Raw genomic sequence first — 17,565 nt, 5'->3', positions numbered from 1 at the left:
GAGAGAGAATTCCAAGCAGGTCCGGCACTGTCCACGCAGAGGCTGACATGGGGCTCAAACTCATGAACCACGAGAGGATGACCTGAGCCAGACTCAGACCCCTAACTGACTCAGCCACCCACGTGGCCCCTTTTTCCTGATGTTGTTAAATCATGAGCTTATTTAACAGCCTTTAAGACTTCTCCAAAATAGTGGCAAAAATCTTGTACTGGAAGCATCATAAAAAGTTCATAAATTATCACTCTACACCATTCATTCAACAAAAGTTTACCAGGCACATAAGACTATATACACCAGAGACTGGCAAAGTGCTGTGTCATAAGAATCCCAAACACAATTTGGCTAGGCACCCTGCAGAAGTTGAACACAACCGTCTTCACAAGGACTGGACAGGTTTACTGAGACTGAGCGGCTTTCCGGTATTCATCTGAGACCGAAGACGGGAAGTGGTTAAAATGCAAGTTCTGCAATTAGATCTGGATTCACCAAATCTTAGCTCTACCATTTCCAAACCGCCACGAGACTCTGGACAGATCATTTAAACTGCCCAGGCCTCAACTTCTTCACCTGTAAAATGGAACTATAAATAAGCTTTGTGAGGATTAAGGAGACAACGCATTCGAAGTGCTTAACACTGTGGCTGGTATACAGTAAGGAATTGGCACATGCTGGCTGTTAACATTGTTCCTGCACTTTTCATTTATGTTCTTTTTGCCTCCTTACAGAGGAATAATCAACAAATACACCGTTTTCCTTCGGTAGCACCTCCCTTTCCCCCAATCCAATGGAAGCAGTTGGATCACGCACAGATCATATATCCTGATGTTCCTTTTCCAAGGAATGTAAAGTCCTCATTCTGATTCACAGTAGAGTGATTCATGGTTCTCTTCCTTCTCTCTCACCAACCCCCTCCACTAACAACTTAAAAATGCAATAAGGAAACAGCAGGGCTGAACGCTGCAGCCTGTCCTAAGTCAAGACATGGGCAATTTCCATCCAGAAAGATCAGGTTGGTTTCTGACCTTAAGAGCAGCCCTGGAAATTCAGGCAGTGGCTCTGAAGAAAAACACATCTCGCCACCCAACTTGGGAGCAGCTGTCTCGGTATTCGACAGCAGATGTGACAAGCGGGTGTGCTGGTGGCTGGCAGTTTGCTCTCCTATGAAGGGAGAACCGGTGAGCCAGCAGCACAGCCCAGCTCGAAATACACACCCCACAGCAACCTGTCCATCCTGAATTTCAGACAAATCGGACTTGAGGCACTCATCATTATTCGCCGTGCTTGTAATGAACTCTTCGGAATATAACGCATCACTGGTTAAAGGTGGACTCACAAACTACTCAGGTTACCCCTTCACCAGGTCAGGGCCCCCCCCCCACCCCGAGACGGAAGTCTGTTCCCACTCACTTTTGTTCCTGCCCAGGAAGTAAGTGTGCGATCATCAACTTATTACATCATTGCCCAACCACTTCCACTCTGAGAAGGGCTAGGACAGCCCCTTCTTGAATGCTTTCGGCCATTACTCATCAGGCAACTCAGGATCTATTTCCAAACCACAGAACACTTACACAGGTACTACAGGTAGCCACCGTGCCCAACACAGGTTTTATTTCAGATGTTAGAGACTCCTATACTTACTATCATTTCCTCCTGTAAAATAGGAGGGTATTTCCTGGGGCCACTAGTCTAAATAAAATACAATCACAAAATAAAATACAATTAAGCTTCCAGAGAGAGGCTGCTTCATTCACCATTATATTCCCGATGCCTAGAATAGCAGCTAGCATATAAAAGGTGCTCAGCAAGCATCTGTTGAATGAATGAAAGCTCTTGTTCCCAAAGTGCCAGCGTCTACAGTTTATAAACATAGCGACAAATATGTAAACAATCAATGTGATAAGGAACGCGTATCAGAGGAGGAACAAAACGCTAAAAATTCAAGAATCTATTCTATTCACAAAATTAGCAGTTTTCCCATTTTGAAGCTCATGATCACTTCTCATACAGTAATAACAAAAATGGCTACCATCTAAGGGCGCCTGGGTGGCTCAGTTAAGCATCTGACTCTTGATTTTGGCTCAGGTCACGATCACACGGTGGTGAGATCAAGCTCCGGGACGGATTCCACACTGAGCACAGAGCCTGCTTGGGATTCTCTCTCTCTCTCTCTCTCTCTCTCTCTCTGCCCCTCTCCAGCTCAGGCTCTTTCTCTCTCAAGAAAACAAACAAAAAAACACAAAACAAAAAAACCTATCAAAACAGCTACCATCTACTGAGTTCTTTCTGGGTACCAGACATTTTATAGATGTTACTGCATTTATTCCTCATAACACCCCTAGGGTGTAGTAGAGGAAGCTAAGAGAATGATTATAGGGTACATGGCATCACTAGTGCAAGACCTGCCTTCTGTGGGGTAGCCTAAGGAAAGCAGTTCTGTAGGCAGAATACTCTGGCCCTTGAGGGCAGGATGGAATAGGGGCTGATGAAATCATAAAGCAATGAGGAATACACCATTCTCTCTTCCAGAAGTCATAAGTGGCTACACTAAGGTGGGAGATGACTGGGGACGTTGGAGAAAGGAACCAATTCCAGAGAAATGTCAAAGAAAGGCCCAGTAGGACGGCTGACAGATTAGAGATGGAGAGAAGGTAAGTACTCAGGATGACGAGCGATTCTGTTTGTCATTTCTTTCTTTCTTTCTTTCTTTCTTTTTTTTTTTAACAAATGCTCTCTTACTGAAGACTCATGATGCACTCACTCCCTGAAGTAGGGACTATTATCACCTCTGTCACAGATGGGGAACTAGAGACTCAGAGAAGTTAGACCTTGCCCCAGTGGTCACTCAGTTGGGAAATGTGAAGAGCCGGGATATGATCCAGGTCACAAGACCGGAGATTCCTAGCTGCTGACCACTATCCACAAGTGGTTCAAAGTGGCATTTTATAACATCTAAAGTTAGAACAAAAATTTGATTCACACATAATTAATAAAAACCAGTTAATCTAGAGCAAAGCAGACTGTGTTCTTAAAATGATGACAGGCTTTAACTATCTAGGGCACAAAAAAAGGTAGGATTCTAATTATGCATGCTTTCTTTTAAAGTAGGGGGATATTCTGTGTGTTGAGTTAACATGCATCATTTCTGAGTTTTACACAGATTAAGCTTAAAACTGTGAATGATCCTGACTTGTCAGCTTAGAGATAATCATGGAATTCATTACTTATATTACATTTTCACTGCGGGTGGGGGGGGGGGGGGGTAAGATATCTAGGTTAATCCACCTGGCTGTAAAAATAGATTTCTGCAATGTTAAAATAGTACACTGCCTCATTATTATTCTAGTCTCAAAGGCTTAACCAAGCTCACCCAGAGAGATGTGTATGTTTCCTGTATCTCAACACGGTGTTAGTTTTGAACTTAAAAAATGACCATTCGGTAACCAAGAACTTGATCTCTTAGAGTCTTAGAGCCTTCCTGGGAGGAAACTGCCTGTCTCTGAAAGGCTAATCAACTCCTCACATGCACCTCCAGTTCTCCTCATAGTATTTTTAGGTGAGCTAATTTACCAAGAGTCCACAAAAAGGTTCTCATAAAATCCTGTACTAGATAGTTTATTGCCAAGGGGAAGGTGACATCAAGAAATTAAACCCTAATACTGCCAGATGTTCTCCTTCTGCCTCACATGTTTTCTGAGTATAAAGAAAATACGTCTTTATTGTTAACTCTAAAGGAGTTCCACAAAACAGGAGCTAGAATCATCTGATGGGATAAATCACATCACAGCAGGCTTACTGCAGCCTTAAGGACAGACTCAAAATTACATCAGCCTCACCTGAGAAAAGTTAGAGGCGTTTACAAAATTTCCTCCAGTTCTATTCCTTGCCATCTCAACAACAAAACCCTAAAAGTAGACAGTCAAAAAGTTTACACAGGGATCGCAGCATCATTGCAACAGAATGTGTCGTCACTGTCTACTAGAGTTCTAGTCCTCCTTGGTCTGAGTTCCTCTAGTCCTCACTAGACTTCATTTGCCCAATGAGCTAATTTAGCATAATCAGTACATATAATGTCTAACTCACGTTTAATACACAATCTATTTTAAAAAGCAGGTGTCGGGGCATCTGGGTGGCTCAGCTGGTTGAACACTGGCTCTTGATTTCAGCTCAGGTCATGATCTGGCCGTTGGTGATATCGAGCCCCGTGTCGGGGCATGGCAGAACCTGCTTGGGATTCTCTCTCTCCCTCAGTCTCTGCCCCTTCCCCGCAACCCTCTGAATAAATAAATAAACTTCAAAAAATAAAAACAAAAAATCAGGGGTCCCATGCTAACAAAACAATGTATAACTATAACATCACCTGTAGAACTTTCAAGAAAAGAAGAAACCCCTTTCGCATAAGGTTGTGGTATTTTAACAGAAAAGGGGTGTGTGGAAATGGAACACGGGCAGAAACAGGGGAGGCAAACTAAGCCTGCAGTTAAGTTACACGTTTGCTTGCCACTTTCCATCTAGGTAGCTCAGATGGGAACTCTATCAGCACCATTTCACAGAATACGAAGAGCGGTTTTGCAAAGGTTCAGTTTTGCCAAATCGCTTAAATGAGCTCACAATGAGCCACCCATCCCTCAAAGATTACTAATCTTGTTGTTTACACAAAGATTATCACAGTTGTGACAAGAGAAACCAAGCTTCCACACTTTTTTTCAAGCCTGAAATTTCTTCTGTCAACTGAAACATTAATAGACTCCTCCAATTACAAATGCATTAGAAAAAGATCTTCACCTTTCTTCCTGGTTAACTCTGTGTTAACCAGCAGACATCCTTCCAAAAATTTCTAACTGTAGGTAACCAATGATCTTTCACCAATGTTTTCTTCCAAATGGAGTTCATGGTCATTTTCGTAACAAACTGCTACAAAACTTTTAAAGAAAATGCAAAACATATCATGGTGAACATTTTGTAGTGTAACTGTCGAATCACTCACTATTCTGTATACCTGAAACTAAATACAACATTGTATGTTAAAAAACAAAACAAAACAATGTCAGCTACACCTCAATAAGAAACTAAAGTGCAGAACATAAGAATTCTCTTGGGGGAGTGGAGGAGCGTGAAGTGGCTGCAGGACGTTAAGTATTACTCCACCAAATAAGTTCAATCTGTAAAAATTTAAACCATTCTGTTAACTCGATTAACAAGATACTAAAGGAAAAAAGGAAAACAGGAACTAGTTACTTCACTTACAGGATAACTGATTAGTTCTCCGAATGGTGATTAAACACCCAAATCCTGCAACACAGGCCGAACTGCATTTGTCACTACTGCCGCTTTTCCCATCCAGTGGCCTCTCGACCTCGGGAGATGACAGGCCAGAATCTGAGCAAAACTCTACCTGTGGACTTCATACAGGGAGGCTGACACTCAAATGCTGCGATCTCGAACGAGTAGTTAGCAAAGCACAACTCCAGGTTCCTCCGCCAGAACAAGTGCCAGGGTGGAGGACCTGCGGTTTCTCAACGGGAGGACGACACGCCGAGGGCCGAACTGCCCAGGAGAGCCAAGGTCCCCCCCCCCCCAACCTTCCCGAGCCGACGGGGGCGTCCGCTCCCGGGAGGGACCGGCGCTCAGGCTGCGGCCTCCGTCTTCATCTCGAAGCACCACAGGGCTCGTCTCTGCTGCTTGCTCTGAGAGCTATTTTCGCCCACAGCCAAAATCAGCAACAGCAAATTACACTGCAAACAATGGAGAGGGCGCCCGCTCCGCACGGCTGGGAACTCCGGGACGGCGGCGCGAAGGCTGACTTTTCACACGGGCGGAGTCGGGGCGGCCGCCGCGCGAGACCGGGAAGCCGGCCCGCCGCCTCTGCCCCGCGCCCGCAACCCCGAGTGCCGGGGAGGCGCGGGCAGCACGGGTGGTCAGGAGGGCGAGCGAGCCGTCCCGGCGGGGCCGCGGCTGGCGGGATTCCCTCGCGTCCGGGCGCCGCGCGGCGGGCGCTCCCTGGCGGAGGGCGGCGGAGCGCGGGGCCGTCGGGGAGACCGGGCGCCCGGGTCCGGCAGGCGAGCGGGGACCGAGCAGCGGCGGAGGGCGGGGTACGGCGGGCCCGGCTCTGCTCTGCCCCCGACCCGGGCTCCGACGCCCCTCACCCTTCCCAGGCCCTTCGGCGCGGACCCGTGGCAGCAGGGGAGGGGAGAGAGGCGGGGAGCGAGAGTTGGCTAACACCGGAGCCGAAGCCCACCCGGCCTCGCCCCTCGGCGCGGCGCCCCCACCGCCGCCCTGCCCGCGCCTCTCACCCGGCTCTTGCAGCGGTGGTGCCGGCCCGGGTCGGAGTAGGTCCGGTCCACGGTGAGCGCCGTGTCGCTGCCCGGCATGTCGGCGCTCGCGCCGGCAACTTTCCCGTCTCCCCCGGCCGCCGCGCCACGAGCCGCCGACCGTGCTCCGGCTCGCCCGGGGAGCCGCGGCCGAGGGGGCGGCGGGGGCTGCTGCAGCTGTTGCCGACACCCGCGCGGCAGCCCTGCGCCGCCGCCGCCGCCGCCGCCGCCGCTGCTGGGGGTGGGGGTGGGAAAGGGGGTGGGGGAGGCGGGGCAGGGACGCCAGAGTCTCCTCCCCCTTCCCCTCTCCCCGCCTCCCCCTGCCCACCCGCAGGGCCCAAGACCCTGCCCGGGTGCAACTTCGCCTCCCTCCCTTGCTGAAACTTGAATCCACCCTCTCCCACCCTGGCCTCGTTTCCTTCAAAATTTGATTGACATCTACCCTATCTGTGGGCTTATTTGTATGTTTATGATAAAAGGTGGATTTTTGGCAAGACGTTGAGGCTTGCCTTAAATGCTTTCTTTTATGTTATTCTATTACTCAACATGCACTTACTGGGCATCTACCATGTGCCACACCCTGGGGCAGGGACCAGAGATTTTTTTTTTTTTTTTTTAAGCCCATGTTTTTCTTATCCTACTGAGCACACTCCCATTTAAACAAAGGTCTATGGTGTTGTGTATTTTAATTTTGTGTATCTGGCTCACTATTTTATGTGGAAGTTACCTGGAAGTCAAGATACATCTTTTCATATTAGTATTCCCTATTTCCAGGGAATAGTCCCTGCCCACAAGAAATTTGGAGTCTACAAGAGAAAGCACTGACTAGTGAACAAAGCCAACATCCAGTTATGGTTTGGTTAGGAAGGGTGTACTAGTGGGAGACTGAGTGAAAATACTGAGATTGCAGCTGCTCCAAAGAGGGGTTTGGGGGGACAGGTGACAAGCCTAGAAGGAAGGAAGCAAATGCTCCTCCCCTTCAAAGGGTTTAGGGGGAAGGTCTTGCAGGCACAAGAAAAATACTGAACATAAAAACAAAGGTCCATTGGGAAAACCTCAAGTCACCAGTTTAGGGGGTGTCTTTAGGCACAGGACACGAGCAGAAAACTAGGTGGAGACCATGTGGTGCTGGGCTTTACCCTCAAGGAGAAGTTCAGTTTTTTCTGTGGTGCTAGACAGCTGCTGGAGGTTTCTGAACAGGAAAACGACAGTATCAGGATGGAGGTTTAAGGACATCTATCATATAGCCATGGGAAACACTGACTGATTAGAGATGTGTAAGGGACACTGGTTAGAAGTCCACTGCAAAAGGAGAACAACCTAAATGTCCTTCAGAAGGAGACAGAGTAAGTAAATTATGATATATACATCCCGTAGGGTATTAGGTAACTGTTAAGAGAATGAAGCAGCCCTTTATGCATAGCCACAGAAATATCTCTAATATACATGGTTAAGTGAAAGAAAGTCATGTGCAGAATAACATACACAGTATCCTACCATCTATGTAAAAACAGAATATATGTATAGGCTTATATATGCAAGGCATATTTTTCTGAGAGGATAAACAAGAAACGAGGGAAACCGACAAGAAACTGATGGCAGGAGAGGGGCCACATACTAGGTGCTTCCATTTATACCTGTGAATGGATGAATTACTCCCATGAGCAGCAGCCCTCCTGAGCTCAAGCCTGACTCTTGGGGAGGGGAGGCACGGTCCTAAGTCAGTAAAGCAGGAAGAGCCATTCCAATAAAGTCAGAGAAGCCACTGACCAAGGAGAAATTCCCTAGGGACTCCCAGATGCAGGTAAAAGTAATGAACAGAGCAGATGTCCCCACAGAGCCAAAGAAAAGCCATCGGACTGTAAAGACAGGCATCTGTGTTCATTTAAAAAATAGGGGTTCTGCTGAGATCAGGGACGACTCTGACAGGAACAGAATCTCCACACACAGACTTGAAGATCAAAGGAGAACAGAACAGTTGCAGATAGATGGTTGGACCAAACTGACCTCACTCATGTGTTATTTTTTAAATTTGGGATACGGGCACCTGGCTGGTTCAGTCAGTGGAACATGTGACTCTTGATCTTGGAGTTGTAAATTCAATCCCTACACTGGGTGTAGAGATTACTTAAAAATGAAATCTTAAAGAAACAATCTTTTTAATAAATTCAGCATAAAATGGAAGCCACAATATGCCTACCTAGACAGCTAGAAGAAAGGGATGAGGAAAAGATTTATTTGTCACTGTATATGCTTTTGGAACTTGAACACTTTCATTGTGTGCACATATTAACTATTCAAAAAGTAAAATAAAAAAATATTGGGGCACCTGGGTGGCGCAGTCGGTTAAGCGTCCGACTTCAGCCAGGTCACGATCTCACAGTCCGTGAGTTCGAGCCCCGTGTCAGGCTCTGGGCTGATGGCTCGGAGCCTGGAGCCTGTTTCCGATTCTGTGTCTCCCTCTCTCTCTGCCCCTCCCCCGTTCATGCTCTGTCTCTCTCTGTCCCAAAAATAAATAAAAAACGTTGAAAAAAAAAATTTTTTTTTAAATATTTTTAGGGGCACCTAGGTGGCTCAGTCAGTTGAGCATCCGACTTTGGCTCAGGTCATGATCTCACTGTGAGTTCAAGCCCCACATCAGGCTCACTGCTGTCTGTGCAGAGCCTGCTTTGGATCCTCTGTCCTCCTCTCTGTCTGCCCCTCCCCTACTTGTGCTCTCTCAAAAATAAATTTAAAAACATTAAAAACTTTTTCAAAATATTTTTTTAAATAAAGAGGGCAAACTTATTAAATCTTAAGAAGAAATAGAAAACCCTATATAGTCCTAAAACCATTCAAAAAATGAAATCAACACTTTGAAACACTGCCCACCACACCCCCTTCCCCAGCCCCCAATTCAAGACACAACTACACAGGTCCGGAAAGTTTTTCAGGCAAGTCTTCCAAAGCAGAAAGCAGAGAAGAGAGATATCAAGTGTGTGTATGTGAATTTAGCTAGGGTGAGTAGAGAAGGCCACTCCGATAAAGCGACATATGAGCAGAGACCAGAGAAGTAAGGAAGCCAGCGATGTAGATAAATGAAAATTTCAGACAGAAGGAACAGCAAGTACAAAGGCCCTGGAGCAGGAACATTTTGGGAGTGTTTAAAAAAGCAAGAGGCCAGTATTCACCGTAAACACAGTGGATGAAGTCAGAGACATTTCAGAGGCCTGATCACATAGGACAAAAGATTTAGGCCATTTAAAAAACTTTGACTTTAATTCTGAGGTACAAGGAAAGATTTAGAAAATTTTAAGCAAAGTAGTGGATGTTCACGCTCTGCCTTTTCACTTGGTGGGGGGGCAGGGTGGGGGGGGAAGATCCCTCCCTCACAGCATACACAAAAATCAATACCAGATAGATTCAAGACCTAAAGTTGAAAAACCACAGCTTCTAAAGCTGCCAGAGGAAAATGGGATAATATCACTATGATCTCAAGTCATAAAAAGCATAAACCTTAAACATTTTTAACTTCTGCTTATGAAAAAAATAATAATAAAAATAAAGATAAACCACAAACAGAACTCGAGCTAAAAGAATCAGTATGGATGAAGTTCACAATCAATACTAAGAAACAAAATAAACAAGCCACATGAATGTACATGAAGATTCATGTAAAGTTAAAAAAGATGAAGAATAATGCCATTTTTATGAGAACAAAGACTTATAACTAAAACTATGGAGAAAAGCAAGAGCTTGAAACATGCAAATTTCAGGACAATATCTCTGGTCAGGGGGGACAAAGGATTCAGACAGGAGAGAGGTATAAGATTATAATATAAATAAGGTTCTATTTAACAAATGACTACTGGTACACTGGATGTGTATTCATTCACACACACACAATGTTTCCAAGTAATTAAAATTTTTAAAGACAGCAAAGACTCAGGGACAGATGTAATAATGGCATCCTTAATCCTGAGAGTAAGTTACCAGTTGGGGTATCTGCTCAAATAAACAAATGTGATAGCACGTTTATAAGTATTAAAACTTGATGGGGGCGCCTGGGTGTCTCAGTTGGTTAAGCATCTGACTTTGGCTCAGGTCATGATCTCACTGTTTGTGAGTTCAAGCACCGAGTCAGTTGTCAGGGCAGACAGAGCCTGCTTTAGATTCTGTGTCTCCCTCTCTCTCTGCCCCTCCCCCACTTGTGCATGCACACTCTCTCTCTCTCTCTCTCAAAAATAAATAAATTTTTTTAATGTTTATTTATTCTTGAGAGAGAGAGTGCAGGCAGGGGAGGGGCAGAGAGGGAGGGAGACACAGAATCCGAAGCAGGCTCCAGGTTCCGAGCTGCCGGCACAGAGCCCGACATGGGACTCGAACACACAGACCGTGAGATCATGACTTGAGCCAAAGTCAGATGCTTACCGACTGAACCACCCAGGTGTCCCCAAAATAAATAAACTCGTTTAAAAAAGTATTAAGCCTTGTTATAAAAGCAAGAAAGGTGGTCTATTATTAGTAAGTCGTTATGTCAATCTGATCTCACAAAGATCCATTCTGAAAATCTGTGAAAGTCCATCTCTGGGTTTTTCCCCCTCATTTGCCTGACGCCCCATTTTTTTTCCAGCTACTTAAGGCTACACCAGGTGTACTACTCAGGTGCATTTGTATGTGTAGTATGGTGTGCACAACTTTAGAGAGGCCACACCTAAGTGAGGTCCCTGACAAACCAAGGCTGGGCTTTGGTAGTTGTGCCAACAGGCATAAGCTTCCCATATCTATTACTGCCTTGGTGTTCCTTAGAACTCCATCCTGGAAAATGCTGGCCCTCGATGAGAATGATGAATTAAAACTTCATTAGGCTCACTGAAATTTCAATTAGCAGAGGATGTTCTTTTCTAGATCATTTATGTCATAAACTAGTTAACCAAAAGCTGCTCTATGGGACATTCATACAAAATAATGTTTTTTTAAGACACCAATTAAATAGCACAAAAGCAAGTGCCCTCCAAAAGAAAGAAAACAAGCAGCCTCTCGCTGATCACGATTTGGCTCTCCTACTGGGAAGTGGGGTCCAAATAGACCAATGCCTAAGATTTTGTCAGTCTCTGAGAGAGGGAGGGAAAGAGAGAGAGAGAGAGAGAGAGAACACAAATTTCAAATTTCTCCTGTCAAGATAAGAATTGTCTGTGCTAAACCAATTTGACAGTAAATTTCATATATTAAAAAATAAAGAAAGAAAGAAAGAAAGAAAGAAAGAAAGAAAGAAAGAAAGAAAGAAAGAAAGAAAGAAAGAAAGAATTGTCTGTGCCTCTGACACCTCCCCAAGACCTTCTCTCTACCAAAAAGCAAAAAGATTTTTTAGTTTATTTATTTCAAGAGAGAGACAGAGAGTACATGAGCGCATGAGCAGGGGAGGGACAGAAGAGAGTGAGTGAGCACCTGACTCGAGGCTAGACACGGGGCTCGATCCCAGGACTGTGAGATCATGAGCTGAGCGGATATCAAGAGTTGGACACTTAACGGACTGAGCCACCCAGGGGCCCCAAATCACACTTTTAATGTCACAAATACATCCATATCAAGAAGGAATACAAAGGTGCAAACTCTAGGGTGTGAGATAAGAATTTACTTCCAGGGGCGCCTGGGTGGCTCAGTCGGTCAAGCATCCAACTTCGGCTCACGTCATGATCTCGTGGTTTGTGAGTTTGAGCCCCGCGTCGGGCTCTGTGCTGACAGCTCTGAGCCTGGAGCCTGCTTTGGATTCTGTGTCTCCCTCTCTCTCTGCCCCTCTGCCGCTTGTGCTCTCTTTCTCTGTCTCTCCCCAAAATGAATAAACATTAAAAAAACAAAAAAACAAAAAAAGAATTTACATCCAAAGTGTAAGCAGCACAGTAAGGCAGCTTACTGTGATCCAAAATGGATCCAAAGATTTAGATCCAAAGAAAAGGATCGGGTCATTTGTGCTGCAATAGTTTAAAGTTTAGAATGACAAGAAAAGGCTTTGTGAAAGAGGTAGGATTCCCCTTGACTTCTGTAGTACAAATCTGTTATGTTTGACTGCCTTGCGGGCGGCCCTTTATTCTCAAAATGGTGCCTGGATTTTCGTTTTGGGCCCTATGCGACACCCATCCTCCACAAGTGGTTTAGGTAAGGCAGCCCACACCCCTCACCTGGCTCCAGGGAGAGGCCAGTTGGAACTACTGTGACTAATGCAGGAGCAGGCACGTGCCCCAGTCTGAGCCCACAGGAGTCACCCCCGATGCCTGCTGCAGCCACTGGGAAAGAGCTGTGCCCCCGCAGGAAGCACTGCTAAGCTGGCGGGATATAAGCCTGCTGCAGTGGTGGGCATCCTTGCCACCATACAAAGACAGCCCCCCTGAAAAAAGCCGAGCCATGAAAGGAGAAAGATTCATTACTAAATTATTAAGGGACTACATCCAGCTTTTCCCATTATCTATTTCCACATGACAAATCATCCTAAAGTGTATTAGCTTATAACAACTACCGTTCAATTGCCCGTGATTCTGCGATTTGAGCAGGCCCCCAAGGGGGTGTGGCTTTTCTCTGTTCCAGGTGACACTGGCTGGGGCTGGAGAGTCCAGGATGGCTTCACTCAGTCCAGGGAGTGACTGGAATGCCTCAGGCTGGCCAGGTCTCTGTATTTGTTTTAAATGTTTATCCATTTTTATTTTGAGAGAGAGAGAGAGAGAGAGAGAGAATAGGGGAGGGGCAGAGAGAGAGGGAGAGAGCAAATCTCAAGCAGGCTTCAAGCTGTTGGCACAGGGCCCAACATGGGCTCGATCTCACAAACTATGAGATCATGGCCTGAGCCGAAATCAAGAGTCGAGGCTTAACTGACTGAGCCATCCAGGTGCCTCCTCTGTATTCTTTTTTAATAAAATAATTTTGTATTTTATAGTCTCCTCTTTCCCAAGGCTCCCCTCTCTCCATCAGGGTAGCTGGACTTCTTTACATAGTTGCTGGCTTCCAAAAGAACAAAAACAAAAGCTGCCAAACCCCCTAAGGCCCGGCCCGGAACTGGCAGGGTATCACTTCTGTCACACTGTGTTAGTAAAAAGGAGTCAAAAGTCCAGTCCAGACTCAAGGGGAGGAGAAACACCATCTGCCTCTAGAGAGGAATGGTGTGCACATACAGCGAGGGGAGAAATTGCAGGCTTCCATTCATTATGCAGTCGAGCCATCACACCAGACATGGCTAGCCCCCCATATGAAGAAATGTACTGCTTTTTGGGGGGTAAGCCAGGTTTAAGAATCCTGACTAACATGGCATTAAATGGTGACTAGGGGTAGAAAGAAGACAAGTAGAAGGGTAGCATTTCAAGAGGAGGCAACAGCTATGGACAGCATGAATACAGGAGAGTAAGCAGAGAACTCCGGGGGGCGGGGCACAGAGTTTTCTCAGGCTACTAGCTAAACAGCCTTCCTTGGTCAATCCATGCCAGATGACCCCCAGTGGACGATTATCTAACTATGCCTGTATTTCTCTTTTTAACACAAAAGTTCCAGTATCTTACCATGTTATTTAAATATTTTTATGTGAGGCCTCCTGGACGGCTCAGTTGGTTAAGTGTCCCAACTATTGATTACGGCTCTGGTCGTGATCTCAAGGTTTGTGAGTTCAAGCCCTGCATCAGGCTCCACACTGACAGCACAGAGCATGATTGGGATTCTCTCTCTCCCTCCCTTTCTCTCTGCCCTTCCCCCACTCATGCGCATGCTCTCTCTCTCAAAATAAACTTTTTAAAAAATGTATTTTATGTGATAATTAATATGTGATTCCACTAGATTATGGGTTACCTGAAGGACTAGGCCTCTTAGGTAAATGTGTACATTCCTGATGGTCCCTAACACAGCATCACGTATTCAATATATGTTGAATGTATTGTTGAATGATGGATGAACTCAACATTTACTAAATGCCTACTTATTTTCCAAGCACTGGGGCTTAAAAAACAATAAGACATAAGCAAAAGGTAACTCCTGCCCTCAAGGGGCTGGAATGAATAATATACAGGAATAAAATTTGTTGAATAATAAATATTACCAATTTTCAGATGCTGACTAGTTACTGAAGTTTGTGAATTCTCCAACGATTTATTGAGTGCTGTTGGTGTGACAGTCTCTGTCCATTCTTGGTGCTGGAAATAAAAAATGAATGAGACACGGTCCAGTCTTGAATCCATCCAGACAGGGAGAGACACATTAAAAAGAAAACAAAACAAAACAAACAAGCAAACAAACAACAACAAAGAAAGAACGTTGTTATGGATGTAAAGATAGCTATGTCTCAGGTTCAGCGGTGGGGCAAAAAAGGAAGTGGTTCCTCATGAACCTCACCTCCTTAGGTGTTACAGGCTTACATTACAGCAGGGAGAAGGAAACAGACATAAAGAAAAGTCTGACTTTAAAAAGGGATAAAAATGTAAGCCTCTTACAAAGTAAAGGAAAATGTATTTCCTTTCATATTGCATTTTGATTTAATAGTACAAGAATGTGTTCCCTCTGGGAGAAACATTCATAAAACAAAAAGTGCAATAAGCTTCTTTATTTTTTGAGGATTTAAGGAGAGGAAAGAAAAGAATAAATGGTATTTAAAAATTTATACAAGTAGCTTAAGGTGAATGCATAATCAATCATATATATATGTGTATGATATAATCATATATAAACAACCTCAAGATAAATGAAGATCAAAGCTTCTAGGCTGATGCATTTCCAACTGGAAATGACCATTCTTCTTCTTTTTTTTTTTTTAAGATTTTATTTTTAAGTAATCTCTACACCCAGTGTGGGGCTCAAACTCACAACCTCAAGATCAAGAGTCGCACGCTCCACCGACTAAGCCAGCCAGACCCTCATGGAAATGACCACTGTTAATGTTTATATTTAATTTTTAACATAGGTTCTATATGACTATAAGAAAACAATCACTGCATTTATTTAGCATTAGCAACCATCTGGCAGAGAAGCCCAAAACTTCTAAAACTTTGATAAAAAATAGGGAAGCACAAAGACTCAACTCGAGCTCTACAGGCTGGCAAACTTGTCTTCTAATATTCCTTTTTTTTGCAAATGCAATAATTTCACGCTAGTCATTTCTCAGGAGCAACGAATTTTAAAGAAGACTTTACAGGAAATCCGGAAATTGGTCTCTAACGCTGTCTTCCCTATAGACTTGAGGCTGCATTAAGAAGTCCAAAAAAATGCATTTTACCATATCAAAATGAAACACTTTTGCTTTGTGTTTCTTGTTGAGAGGATGAAAAAGACAAGATACAGATGGGGAGAAAATATTTGCAAAACCACATATCCAACAGACTAGTTGGATTAGTATCTAGAATACATAAAGAACTCTCAAGACTCGATAGTAAAAAAATACAAACAATCCAACTAAAAATGGACAAAAGACATGAAGAGACATCTCCTCAAAGAAAAAATACAGATGGCAAATAAACACATAAAAGTCGTTCAGCATCATTAGCCATTAGGGAAATGCAAATGAAAACCACAAGATATCACTACACACCTATCAGAACGGTTAAAATATAGCGATAGCACTAAACGCTGGCAAGGACACAGAGAAATGAGATGATTCATATGATGATTCCTATAAAACTAAACATGCAGGGGTGCCGGGCTGGCTTAGTCAGAAAAGCATGCGACTCTTGGTCTCGGGGTTGTGAGTTTAAGCCCCATGTTGGGTGTAGGGATTACTAAACTAAACTAAACTAAACATAAAGGGGCAACCTGGTGGTTCAGTTGGTTAAGCTTCCAACTCTTGATTTCAGCTCAGGTCTTGATCTTTCGGTTGAGAGTCCAAGCCTCACATTGGGCTCTATGCTGGGCATGGAGTCTACTTTAAAAAATAAAATAAGGGGCGCCTGGGTGGCTCAGTTGGTTGGGCGTCCGACTTCGGCTCAGGTCATGATCTCGCAGTCCGTGGGTTCAAGCCCCGCATCGGGCTCTGTGCTGACAGCTCGGAGCCCGGAGCCTGTTTCAGATTCTGTGTCTCCCTCTCTCTCTCTCTGACCCTCCCCCATTCAAGCTCTGTCTCTCTCTGTCTCAAAAATAAATAAACGTTAAAAAAATTTTTTTTAAATAAAAAAATAAAAATAAAAAATAAAATAAAATAAAATAGGGGGGCTTGGGTGGCTCAGTCAGTTGAGCATCCGACTTCGGCTCAGGTCATGAGTTCGAGTTCAGTTCGTGAGTTCGAGCCCCGCATCGGGCTCTGTGCTGACAGCTTAGAGCCTAGAGCCTGCTTCAAATTCTGTGTCTCCCTCTCTCTCTGGTCCTCCCCCACTTATGCTCTGTCTCTCTCTCTCTCCTTCAAAAATAAATAAAAACATTAAAAAATTTTTTAATACAATACAATACAATACAATACAATACACTAAAATAAAATAAAATAAGGGCGCTTGGGTGGCTCAGTCCGTTAAGCATCCAACTTCGGCTCAGGTCATGATCTCATGGTCCATGAATTCGAGCCCCGCATCGGGCTCTGTGCTGACAGCTCAGAACCTAGGGCCTGCTTTGGATTCTGTGTCTCCCTTGCTCTCTGCCCCTCCCCCGCTTGCACTCTGTTTCTCTCTTTCTCTCTCAAAAATAATAAACATTAAAAGATAAAATAAAATAAAAATAAAAGTAAAGTAAACATGCAAATACCAGATGACCCAGAAACTGCACCCTTAGGCATTTATCCCAGATTGAAAAGAAAATGTATGCTCACACAAAAGCCAGCGCACGAATATTCATGTTAGTTTTCTTCACAGAAGCCCAAAACTGGAACCAGCTCACATGTGCTTCAATACGTGAATAGACTGTGGGGCATCCATCTTACAGACTATGGCTCAATAGTAAAAAGGAACAAGCTACCGCTAGACAATGACTTGGGTGAGTATCAGGGCAATTATACTGAGTGAAAAAGCCAATCCCCAGTTCCATTTATGTAGCAATCTTGAAATGACAAAACTACAGAAATGTTGAAGAAACTGGTGTTTGCCGAGAACGGGGAACGAGGTGGGGCGGGGAGGCCACCGCAGGAGGGGATGGACATGGCTATCAAAGAGTGACACGAGGCGATGGAACGTGCTGTATCTAAATTGTGGTGGTGGACAGGGCCCACTCGTGCAAAATAACTACAGAGAACTAAATGCACAAATGAATACAAGAGAAACTGGGGAAATCTGAATAAGATCACAGATTGTATCACTGTTAATATATTTGAATTACTATACAGGTTCTGCAA

The 17,565-nt window shown here is 44.5% G+C and overlaps 1 protein-coding gene across 6 annotated transcripts in view; it reads right to left on the bottom strand.

The window, feature by feature from the left end:
• The window catches only part of TMCC3 (transmembrane and coiled-coil domain family 3), a 299,493-nt gene that overhangs the window by 77,242 nt on the left and 204,686 nt on the right, over positions 1 to 17,565 (bottom strand). Inside the window, exon 1 of one of the 6 annotated variants that reach the window (XM_058741782.1) lies at positions 6,291 to 6,554. The exons of 3 other annotated variants lie outside the window; for them this stretch is intronic. In XM_058741782.1, coding sequence (XP_058597765.1) covers positions 6,291 to 6,368 — 78 coding nt within the window. In that variant the 5' untranslated portion in view covers positions 6,369 to 6,554. Of the gene's footprint in view, positions 1 to 5,392; positions 6,242 to 6,290; positions 6,555 to 17,565 lie in introns of those variants that run through there. 2 more of the 6 variants (XM_058741770.1, XM_058741775.1) reach the window with 2 other exon arrangements.

The sequence above is a fragment of the Neofelis nebulosa genome, chromosome 8 (genome assembly GCF_028018385.1).
Source record: "Neofelis nebulosa isolate mNeoNeb1 chromosome 8, mNeoNeb1.pri, whole genome shotgun sequence".
In the NCBI taxonomy this organism is placed as follows: domain Eukaryota; kingdom Metazoa; phylum Chordata; class Mammalia; order Carnivora; family Felidae; genus Neofelis; species Neofelis nebulosa.
The sequence above is the reverse complement of the archived record's forward strand: the minus strand, read 5'-3'. Positions and strand labels throughout refer to the sequence as shown.